The sequence below is a fragment of the Rhinoderma darwinii genome, chromosome 9 (assembly GCF_050947455.1).
Source record: "Rhinoderma darwinii isolate aRhiDar2 chromosome 9, aRhiDar2.hap1, whole genome shotgun sequence".
Classification (NCBI taxonomy): domain Eukaryota; kingdom Metazoa; phylum Chordata; class Amphibia; order Anura; family Rhinodermatidae; genus Rhinoderma; species Rhinoderma darwinii.
This window is the reverse complement of record NC_134695.1, coordinates 4,734,737-4,747,336: the sequence shown is the minus strand read 5'-3', so window position 1 is coordinate 4,747,336 and position 12,600 is coordinate 4,734,737. Positions and strand designations below refer to the sequence as shown.

Sequence of the window (12,600 nt, the reverse complement as noted above, 5' to 3'; positions counted from 1 at the left end):
GGTAAGATCGACTTACCTGCAAACGCTGATGCTGCTGCAGAATCAGCTGTAGCCTCTGGTGCCGATGTGGCCGTTACGATGCAGGACCTGTGAGTGACGTCACAGATCTGCACTGTCACAAGCTGGGCGTTCTAAAGAGAAGAGGATGTTACTTCTCATCAGAGCGCCCAGCTAGTGAAAGTATTAAAAACGCCCCGATGTACGCACATAATACACACCCACTTGGACTTGTACTTTTAAACACACCCACTTGGACTTTTGCAAGCCTCATTTGCATAACTACAAAAATGGTCATAACTTGGCCAAAAATGCTTGTTTTTTTAAAATAAAAACGTTACTGTAATCTACATTGCAGCGCCTATCTGCTGCAATAGCAGATAGGGGTTGCAAAATCTGGTGACAGAGCCTCTTTAAGTCATAGTGTGCAAAGGGGTTAATGCACAGCGGATGGTGTGAATATTGCAATTTTCCACTGATATGCCATTTTAGTGCATAATATGATGTGCCCAGTTTGTGCCACTGAAGACAAATACCTCATAAAACGTTAAACGGGTTCTCTTGGGTATGGCGATGCCATATTTGGGCGCAAACTGGTGTTTGGGCACGCTGCAGGGCTCAGAAGGGAGGGACGCCATTTTGCTTTTGGAGCGCAGATTTTGCTTGGTAGTAGTTCTTTTTGGGATTTTGCAGGTATTTCAGTTTATAATGTGGGGGCATATGTAATCTGTGCGGAGAACATCAGGGCAGAATAATAAATAATAATTCATAGATATGTGGCCGGTGTCGCACTGATAAATGGCGCCCGAACTTATCAGATTTTTGGACACTGCACATTTTGAATCGCCATATTCTGAGAGCCAGAACTTTTTTATTTTTTCACCACCGGAGCGGTGTGAGAGCTTATTTGTTGCGGGACAATCTACTTTTCATTGGTACCATTTTGGGGTACATGCGATTTTTTTGATCACTTTTTATTCAATATTTTTGCAAGCTGGGTGACCAAAAACAAGCAATTCTGACAATGTTTTTTAGTTTATTTTTTTGCGGCGTTCATCGTGTGCTATAAATGTCAGTTCTAATTTATTTTGCGGGTCGGTACGATTACGGCGATACCATATGTATATGGGTTTTATTATGTTTTGCAGCGTTTGCGCAATAAAATCACGTTTTTAGAAAAGAATTTATTTTCTTTGTCACCATAGTCTGAGAGCCATAACTTGTTTTGTTTTTTTCAAAAAAAAAAGCTGTGTAAGGGCTTGTTCTTTGCGGGACGGGTTGTAGTTTTTATTGGTACCATTTTCGGTTACATGCGACTTTTTGATCACTTTTTATTCTCTATTTTGGGAGGGGTGGTGACCCAAAAAAATTGTGATCCTGGTGTCGTTTTTTATGGATTTTTTTTGGGGTGTTCATCGTGCAGGAAAAATAACATTATAGTTTGGGTCGTTATGAACACGGCGATACCAAATATGTGTACTTTTTTTTTTTTTTTTTTTTTTTTTAACGTGTTCATTTTTTTTAAATAGTGAAAGTCTTATTATAGGGAAAAAAAGCAGTGTTTGTTTATAGAACGTATAACTTTTTTTGACACTTTTTTTTTTTAAAAACATTTTTAGTACTTTTTTTTTTTACTTGTCCCACTAGGGGACATTTAGACTTGCAGCTTTGATCGCTGCTAAAGTACATTACACTACCTACGTAGTGAAATGTATTCTGTCATTGTGACGTGACAGTCACACTGACAGGAAGACTAGGAGGACCAGCCAGAGGCTGCTCCTCCGAGGATTCCGTACATGGCAAGCCAGAGGCCATTTTCTGGCCTCCGATTGCCACGACAAGCATCGGCAGCACCCACAATCACTTCGTGGGGGCTACCGATGTGCTTCAAACCCCTTAAATGCAGTGACCGCAATCGGTCACCGCATTTATGGGGTTAATTTCCGAAATCAGCGGCGATAGTCCGCTGACCGGCAAGACTGGAGTGTCAGCTGTCGGGGACACCTCCCGGTTCCCGGACACTGTCCGTCAGGACAGTGTGCGCCGGGAACCGCTCCGCAACTGTACTTCGTGGTGCGGGAAGCAAGCCCTCTGCAGGACGTACAGTTGCGGCGCAGCGCGTGAAGAGGTTAAGGAGAGGAGATTGGAAGTGTGGGTTTCACAAGTGCTGTGCCCGTTAAATAAAGACACACAAAGCCTGGTTACAGACAAATCTGCTCTTCTCAATAAAATTGGTGCAAGCGAAACAATGCCTTGAGGCAAACAACTTTCAGAAGACGTGTTATAGAGATGCACGTAATTGGAGAAGGCTACAAAAGCATTGCGTGTACATCAATCCACGTTTAGACTAGAATGTCTACAAATAGAGAAAATTCAAGACTGTTAGCACAACTTTGTTAGGAGGAGAAGAGCGGAAAAAAAAAAAAAAAAAAGAAGGAGCACAGCACTTGAAGACCAAAACCTTATCCCAACTGTGAAGCATGGTGGAGGGAGCATCATGGTTTAGGGCTGCTTTGCTGCCTCGGGGGCTGGACGCATTGCGATCACGGAGGGAACAAGGAATTCAAAAAATGTATCAAAACTTTTTACAGGAGAATGTAAGGGCAGTAGTCCATGACCTCAAGCTAAAGAGAGACATTGGGTAATGCAACAAGACAATGACCCAAAGCACACAAGTAAACAACTAAAGAATGGTTGAAAAAGAAGATTTGAGTTTGTGTTTTGGAATGGCCAAGTCAGATTTCTGGCATTAACCCTATGGAGATGCTGTGGCATGACCTGAAGAGGACTGTGTACACAAGGCATCCCAGAAATATTGGATGATAAAAGATTGGGAGAAAGGGTCCAAAATTCCTCATTAATGTTGTAAAAACTTTAGCAGCTAGAGGAAACGTTTGGTTGAGGGGATTGCTACTAAAGGTGCTAACTTACTTTTTCTTCCGCCACCGTGGATATTTACTCAATGTGCTCAATAAAAGACATGAACAGTCCAACTTAGATCGTGTTGCTCTATAACAGAGTTGGATAACAATCAGACCACATTTTATTAGTAATCAATACAGAAATATTTTCAGCACAGAGCAATAAGCACTGGACAATAGGAACTCCTGAACTATTGGATGCCGGATTAAGGAAATTACATTGTATTCAAAGGAATACTATTTTCTGGTGTAGACATGGCGCATAAGCATGGAAATGTCATCTATGTATTTGATATATTTTCTTGATGTTAGAAACATGCTTCTCTTCACCATGACAATATGTATGAAATAGAAGACATTACATGCGGAGCATTCTTCACATGGTGATGGAACTCACCTGGTGTGGAAGATGTGGTTGCAGGGAAGTCTCTTCGCTCCTGTCACCATCTCCTCCCTGCAGATGATACACACATTATCCATTGCCTGCAGCTCCTCTGGTGTGGCATCTGGATACCTGTAGGTACAGAGTAAATATGTTTACATCACAATATGCTGTGAGATTCCCTAATGTAATATCATATAAACATTTCTATTACCTATAGATGCATTCCCATAAAAAGCAAGACATCGGAATAATTTTAAGGTGTTGCTATGTCACTCCCTAATTTTTATTGTGGATCCAATGTGAAACCTATAATGGTAAGCCCCAGGCTGCCATGTTAACCAATTGGCAGTTGCATCACAGGACATAGATGGGTTGACAGAGAGAGCCCCCCCTGTCAAACACCTTAGATGGTGTGGTCACTATTAACAGTGGCATCTAAGGGGTTAAACTGCCGACCGGGATCATAGTTAAAACTGGGCACTACCCATGAGATCTCAGTGAAGAATACATCTGTCATTGAGAGGGATCAAGCAACCGCTAGCAATGAATATACCCATTACGCTGCATTTGTACGGTGGCTCAAAAAGATAAAAATAAATCCTAAAAAACACATTTAAACAGGTTCCCTCATCTTAAATCATGTTTTCCAGTGAGCAGTGGGAATTCATGTTTTACTGCGCACTGAAAATCTACAAGTCCTAGGTTCCGTTTCTCTCCTCAGCACAATTCTGCCACCGCATGCGCTATGAAGTTCTCTTGCCGAGAGAGCAACTAAGGGCGCTGGATTAGGAAAAGGCGCAGTCACAGTGCCAGCCACTTTGCTTGAGGACACGCCAACATGAACAGGATAAGAAGGCAACCCTCCGTCATGTGGTGCGGTGTCAAGGCGACAATAAATAGGAAAAAAACTACAGTAGTCCCGGCACCATGTGACCGGGTTCTGGCTGGGCGATTTGGGAAACATTTCAAAAAGTATTTTAGTAAGGGACTTGTTTTCTTATAATCAGATGAATGGTAAATAATTGTAGGTCTCCTGATAATACCTCTAAAGGGGTTCCCAGGAGTTTTAATGGCCCATCCCTAGGAAAGGTGATCAATGGTTGACCAGTGCGGGTCCAACTTCCAGGATCCCTGCCGATCAGCACATTGAAATGTACATGGCACTACCCACGAGTGGCAATGCCTGGTATTGCTACAAGACAATTGAACAAGCTACAATACCAGGCACAGCCTCTCGTACAGACGCACCGCAGTTCGTTTGTAAATCATGAAGGGGACACTATGCACATTGTGCCGATTGGTGGGTCTCCCAGATATTGCCCTTTCACCGATCATACATTGATAGCCCATCCTAAGTGTAGAAGAAATCGTTTAAATTAGATAAATTGATCCATTTTTAGTAAGCTTTCCATAGTTGGAGCTGCAAGCCGCCAGAATTTTATCATACAACTTTGCTAGTCAACACAAAGTTGCAACTGAAAACTTAATGATGCTCAAAGTCACTCAAAACGTTGAAAAGGTATTTTCACATACAGTTGTGCAGCAATAACCATTTATTTCTGAAGCAACAAAATATTTACTCACAGGGTGTTCATGTTGCGGATTGCTCTTCTTGACATGATAGCATCAGTGACAGCCTTCTTAAACTGCCTGTAAGGCAAGAAAAATAAAAAGGAAAAAAAGAACATAAGGGGAATTGTCCCTTCTCCCAGGAACACATTTAATTCTGTATAAATGTGAATATATAACTGGAAGGGAGTAAGGACAAAATAAACAATCTGATTCATTTCCAGAAACAATTTATCCATGACTAAGGCTTCGTTCACATTAGGCATCAGGGCTCCGACGGACCTTTCCATCAGGGGAACCCATAAACGGAACCCAAACTGAAACCATAAGTTTCTGTTTCCATCACCATTGATTTCAATGGTAACGGATCCGATGCAAATGGTTTCCGGTTGTCACCGTTGTTTAAGGGTTCCATCGTTTTGACGGAATGAATAGCGCAGTCAACTACAGTATTTATTCAATCAACACAACGGAACCCTTACACAACCGTGACAAACAGAAACCATTTGCATCAAATCCGTTACCATTGAAATCAAAAGGTTATGCAAACGGAAACCTATGGTATCCGTTTGGATTCGGTTCATGGGTTACCCAGATGGAAAGGTCCGACTGAACCCACGAACGTAGTCCTGACCCAGATGTGAACAAAGCCTAAAGCAATTGATAACAATCCTTATGAGGAAAACATTCCGTTTTTTAGATGTTCAGTGACTGCCATTACTACAGTGCATTGTGGGAGTCCCATACTAACTGCACATTGGGTGAAAGTCTATTGTAATTAATGTTTTTCCTCAATACAGTATTCCAGCTTGCACATATAGATTTATTTACAGTCTTGGCAGGGAGGCATGAATGCTACAACTGGGAAACTTCTAAGACATGATAAACAAGCTTAAATCAGCCATATATTTTCTCCCAGTTGCTTCAGCTGGCAATAGACATAGTGAAATAAATGTTGGCCATAAAGGCCGACCTCAGTTTTTCTTCTGGATTTTTGGCCATTAATCATTTTAAAAAAAACAAAAAAAAAAAAAAAAACACAACTACCAATAAGCAAACAGTCAGTCTGCTATCATAGCGATAGAAGGATTTTTAACTTACCTAGTGTCCATCCCATTGATTCTTCGCTCTCCGTTGCCTCATTCTTGGTCCACGTAGTCTTTTATCCAACATGGCCGCCGCGGTCTCAGACTTGCATAGGGAGCGTAGTCTGCATATCTGGGACACGCCCCCTTCTCTGCCCTCTAATGGACCAGCGCTGATGACATCAGCGCTGGTCCGCCATCGTTATTGACACTATAGAGGGAAGTGAAGAAGCAGGCGTGTCCCAAACATGCAGACTACGCTCCCTGTGCAAGTCTGAGACAGCGGCGGCCATGTTGGATGAGAGACTACACGGACCAAGAACGAGGCAACGGAGAGAGAAGAACCAACGGGATAGACACTAAGCGAGTTAAAAATCATTCTACTACTATCGCTAGTTTATTACTTGTGGGGACTGGAGGGTCGCTTTAACACAACTTCAGCACCCGGGCTCCACATAACTAATAAATGTCTGCAAATGCCCAACTCTGAAGAACCAACGTACTGATCAAAATACTGAGAACACTCAAAATACGGTCCCGTTTTAGTTGTAGCAGGCGAGCATCAAGATTCTTTGGCCCCAAATGTCTTTTTACCTCTTGCTAATAAACTAACATTTGCACTTGTGCTTTTAGCTGGATTACCCTCCACTCGTCCATGTCCAGGGATTATTCAGCGATAGTTTACAACTATAGGAACACCCATGCAACAGAAAACCAATGTAAAGCAGGGATTAGTCTACACTGGTCTAGAAGTTTTACTATAAAAAAAAAAATAAATTCTGATGTATAATTAACATAAAAAAAACAACACTTGCCATGACTTTCGCAGCCTGTATGACAGAACTGCATTTTTAGGGTTAAGACCAGTTTCACATATTATGATAGATTGATCTTAGCGGCTGTATTATGATCGCAACCCCTAGAACCTGCAAACTTCTACTGGGAGGGGGGGATGTGGCCAAAATACAGAAGCTAAAATTTGACTTAATATACATGTGCACGTGACCCTATGATGGCTTTGTTTAGGGATCCGGGCATGGAGAACCCCACCAGTCGCTAGAAGGGACTGCAGTTCTATTATGAATGACAAACGGGATATTCATTGTACTATCGAACAGAAAGGACTATGGTCTCATGTTTACTTCCTTACATTGTTGTCTTTGGGTTCAGACTGACACTCCATTATACTATAAGCAGGCTAAAGATCGAAAACTCTGCAAACAAGTTTTTTTCTTAGATGTTAACTCCAGTTCTCTTACCTCATTGCAAGATACATTGGTCGAATTGCAAATAGTGGAAACGTGTGGACTTTAACCATGATTGTCATGAAAGCCATGTACAGCAAAACTTTTATAAAGCCTGAAAAAAGAAAAAAATGTCAATAAAAATAGTTTCCTAGAGAAATTACAAAGTACTAACAATGTAAAGACAACATAGATTTTCACACAAATCTGTATAATATAGCAGTAAGAGATAACAAAAAGCATCATATGAGTCTCCAATACTCATCTCTAACCTGAGAATAGTAACTATACCATCTTGAGCTGAGTAATCTGAAGCAAACTGGTTATTAGGGATGCACCAGAAAAAGAATGATGGGAAATGGAGCACACTTCTCAGCAGAGTTCCTTTACCCCTTTGTCCCAGGAATCAGTTAGGGTCTCAGGACCCAGACTGCCGCAAATAACCGATTCTTAGATGTCTTTATGAGTACCAAAACGGATACTGCGTTATGCCTACTGCAGAGTCTGAGGGGAGGGTGCATGACACAGGGATTCACAGCTTTTTAAACACCTGCATTATACACTGGGTTAAATGCTCAGTAGAGTCTGAGGGGTTAACGCAGAAGATGCCCTTTGTGATGCACTGTCCCCTCTCTATACGAAGCATGTTATACGCTATACTGAGTAGCCCAGTTATTGCCCGCAGTGTTGCTTTAGCCACTTAAAGGGTAACTAAGCGTTCAACAGGCTTCAGAGACTCCCACCAATCGCTAAAACTGAACCGCAGAAGCACTCGTGTGAGCGCTGAGCCGCTTAGTTTCTGTTCGGCTTTTTCCAGTAATCGATGTAGCGATGTACGGGCTCAATTGAAAGTCTATGGACCTGTACACCGCTACATCGGCTTTCCGGAAAAAGCCGAACAGAAACGAAGCGGCTCACCACTCACACGAGCGCTTCTGCTGCTTCGTTCTAGCGATCGGTGGGGGTCTCAGTGCTTGGACCCCCACCAATCAAAACTTCTGACATGTCACTCGGACATGTCAGAAGTTTCTTGAACGTTTAGTTACCCTTTAAAGAAGTGGCCTATTTTGAGCTTTAAAAACGCAGCAAATTTATGAATTTCTTCACCAAATATGCACAGGTTGTTTTTCATGCTTTACTACTTTTGTACAATAAACACACTTTTTATTCAAAATAATTTTTTTTGCGTCCCCACAATCCGAGACACATAACTTTATTTTTCCGTCGACATTGCGCTTTGTTTTTGTAGGTTGCATTGTTCACTGGCACTATTTTAGGGTACATAATGTATAACTTATTGAGCAACTTTTCATGAACTTTTATTTTGGTTGGGAAGAGTGAAAAAAAAAACAAAAAAAAAAAAAACCAACAAACCGAATAGCGATTCAGTCATGGTTTTCTTGCGTTCACCGTGTGGCAAAAATAACATGTTAGCTTTATTCTATGGATCGGTACAACTATGGCAAAACCAAATATGTGTATTTTTTATATGTTTTCTGACTTTTGCACAATAAAACACTTATTTTAATTAGGTTGTGTGTCGCCTCATTCCAACACCCATAATTTTTTTATTCTTCCGTCGATGTAGCCCAACGTGGGCTGGTTTTATGCAGGACCGATTATATTATATATAAAACCGTTGTGGGGTACATATACATTATTGATTAACATGCGAAGGGGAAATAGGGAGAAAAAGCTATTCGGCTGTTTTATGCAGGTTTTTTTATACGTGGTTCTCTGTGCGTTTCAAATAACACGTCAACTTTATTATATGGGTCGTTATTATTGTGACAATAACATATGCGTGCATATTTATCGTTTTAAATAACTTCTGGGGAAAAAATATGAATGCTTTTTTAAAAATAAAAAAATATTTAAATAAAAGTAGAAGTTTAAGTCTTATGTTCGGAAGGCACTAGGTTATCACGTACCGAATAGGTAGACTATAAAAGATGCACCCAAAAAAAAAAAAAAGGGAAAAGGTTTTCGTTTTTATTAACTTTTAAAAAAAATGTTTACACTCCTGAAATTTTTTTTATTTATTTTTGACACATTTTATTGGTTCCCCTACGGGACTTGAACCAGCAATCATTAGATCGCTGGTACAATAAATGCAATACATGGATGAGTTACGGAAACTGTAACTCGCGGATAGCAGGCCTGGGGGTCTTTGTTAGGGCCCGGGGTGCTATGGCAGTCCATAAGCACACCCGCAAATGCATTGGGGGGCACCAATTGAATGACAGAGAGAGCCCCCTCCTAATCTGTCTATTGACCGCAGTATCTAAAGGGTTAAAACGGCCAGGATTGGAGTTCACTCCAAACCCAGCCATAGAAGTGGGATGCTGATGGCGCTGGCACATAATTGTACGATGTGGTGCAATTTCAATACCTAGAATAGTGAACGTTGAGCTATGCAAGTCTGGTTGTTAGGGATACTGCCCAAACCACTTTTTTGGCTATATTGGAAGAGCAGGCTATAAACACTATACGGCCAAAAGTATGTGTACAACTGATCATCACACCTATGTGAGCTTGTTGGATACTCCATTCCTAAACCATGGGCGTTATTATGGAGCACCATTTTGCATCTATACCAGCCTCCATTCTTCCAGGAAGGCTTCCCACAAGATTTTTAAGCATCTGTGGGAATATTTGCCCATTGAGCCAAAAGAGTATTCATGAGGTTGGGCACAGATGTTGGATGAGAAGGTGTGGCTCACAAGGTTTTCTTTGGGGGGGTTCAGGTCAGGGCCTGCAGCCACTAGAGCTCCTCCACATCAAATCTGGTCTTTATGGACCTTGCTGTGTGCGGAAGGAAACAGTCCTGCTTGAACAGGAAAGAGCCTTCCTTAAACTGTAGCCACAAAGTTCAAAGCATAAAACAGTCTAAAATGTCTTGGTATGCTGTAGCATTAACATTACACTTCACTAGAAATAAGGGGCCTGAGCCATACTCTGAAAAACAGTCCCAGACCATTATCGCTCGTACAGCAAATTTTACAGTAGACACGATGCATTTCAGGCGGTAGTGTTCTCCTGGAATCTGCCAAACTCACATTCATTCATCAGACTGCCAGATAGTAAGCCCTCATTTATTATTCAGGAGAACGTTTCCACTGCTGTAGACACCAGTAGCGGCGTGCTTTACAACTCTCCAGACGATCGCTTGGCATTGTGCATGGTGATTTAAGGCTGGGTTCACACGACCTATTTTCAGACGTAAACGAGGCATATTATGCCTCGTTTTACGTCTGAAAATAAGGCTACAATACGTCGGCAAACATCTGCCCATTCATTAGAATGGGTTTGCCGACGTACTGTGCAGACAACCTGCCATTTACGCGTCGTCGTTTGACAGCTGTCAAACGACGACGCGTAAAAATACAGCCTCGTCAAAAGAAGTGCAGGACACTTATATGCAGGACACTTCTTTCAGACGTAATTTGAGCCGCTTTTCATTGAACTCGAAGCACAGCTCAAAATTTACGGCTGTCAGAGAAGCCTCGCAAAATGCGAGGAGGAGCATTTACATCTGAAACGAGGCAGCACGTTGTGACTAAACAGTTACTCAGCTCTTACTCCTAGAAGAATCCCTTTCACAACAATAGCACGTACAGTTGACCGGAACAGATCTAGCAGATCAAGACCGGTTTGCAATGGGTGTGGCTAAAACACCTGACCTTAATAACTAGTAGGGATGACAACATACTTTTGGCCAAATAGCGTACCTCAGAACTAGAGCTTACCAGTCAGAAGTTCAGTGTATAACATGTACACAGCTTTATTGTCCCATGGATTCTCGCTCTGAAGATCCACAGAATGAAGGACATACTTTATAAAGACGGTGAGGATCATGGTCAGGAGTATGGCATACTGGGAAATTAAGGAACAGAACAAAGTCATTATCATTGTAAATGAACCTTATACAAAAATAGTGTTTATATATATATATATACACACATATACACACACACACACACACACACACACCCCAATAGTTTGGTAGCCTCAAGGCAGCATTTCACTGGATTTAGGTATATATATATATATATATATATAATGTGTCTATCAATCATTCCCTATTAGATCACACGTAAAGGAGTACACTCATTCCTAACAATTTTTAGGTTTGGCCGTACTTTAATCTAAAAGGTACTTTTATCTGATAATTTTAACTAACATTGGTGACGTCTTGTGAGAAGAACTACAATTTGCAACACTAAGGCCTAATTCATATAAGAGTGTTCGGTCCGTGATATAGTGTCCGTGTGTCGGCCACATTTCCCGGACCAAACACACTGCAGGGAGCGGGGCTCCTAGCATCATAGTTATCTATGACGGTAGGTGTCACTGCCTCGATGCGTGAAAACTGTCCCGTGCTGTAATTAGGTTTTCAGTGCGGGACAGTTGTCCCGCAGCGAGGCAGTGACACCTACCGTCATAGATAACTATGATGTTAGGAGCCTGGCTCCCTGCAGAGTGTTCAGTCTGGGAAATGCGGCCGACACACGGACAGTATATCATGGACCGAACACGCTCGTGTGAATTAGGCCTAAAGCCCGGAAACAATAGCACAGCATGCGCTATTGTTTCCGGTAAAACCACAGACACCCTGACGGAAACCGTTAAAGTCAATAGGCTCTGTCTGGCGCTGACGATGTCCTTAATACAACGGAACCGACGCTTCAAGTACTTTTGCTGTTCTGCTCCTCTGACGAAGCAGAACAACTGAAACACCGACGTAGGTGTGAACAGACCCTTATAATATTATATCTCATCAGTCTCAAGTATAGCAGATTGCAATTTTACTGTACAAGAGAAAATATTTAAATGAAAACTCCTACTTTTGAACAACATTCCACAAGTTAAATCTACATAAAATATTTAACAGCCCGGCAAATATTTGGCTTTACTTAGCCTATATTTTTCTGTGTTCTGTGTTATTCTCTGTTCAAATAGCACGCCGAATTTAAAATCCTGCTGCCGTCCAGTTACTAGAGAGCAGTGCATTGTGGGAGCACAGATGGCAATTGCAGTTAGAGCAAAGCTGTAAAGTCACAAATCTCTGCAGATAAATTGCATACAGATTCCATGAGAATTTTCCCTTCGGGTGTAAATGGAGAAGAAAATATCATGCAGTCAAAAGCAGTGTAAAAGACGTAACATTCTTACCAAGATATTGAACTTTTTCTGCAGATATTAATTGTGAAATGTTGGTTGAAAGGCGAGTTACTCTAAATATATTGATAACTAAAAATACTATTTTGTCCCACAGAATAAAAATCTAAAATTACAAACAGTCAAAAAATAAAAATAAAATCTAGAGCAAAGCCGACCACATAATTCTATTATGGTAATTACACGTGATAATTCCCAGTGACCAGATGTTACGCTGT

At 41.4% G+C, this 12,600-nt stretch overlaps 1 protein-coding gene across 2 annotated transcripts in view; it reads right to left on the bottom strand.

Annotated features, from left to right (window-relative positions):
- SYVN1 (synoviolin 1) overlaps positions 1-12,600 on the bottom strand; it is a 45,131-nt gene that overhangs the window by 21,652 nt on the left and 10,879 nt on the right. For both annotated transcript variants that reach the window (XM_075837183.1, XM_075837185.1), the window contains exons 7-10: positions 10,951-11,077; positions 7,217-7,316; positions 4,888-4,953; positions 3,316-3,432 (exon numbers count right to left, since the gene is read on the bottom strand). In XM_075837183.1, the coding sequence (XP_075693298.1) occupies positions 3,316-3,432; positions 4,888-4,953; positions 7,217-7,316; positions 10,951-11,077 (410 nt within the window). The remainder of the gene's footprint in view (positions 1-3,315; positions 3,433-4,887; positions 4,954-7,216; positions 7,317-10,950; positions 11,078-12,600) is intronic.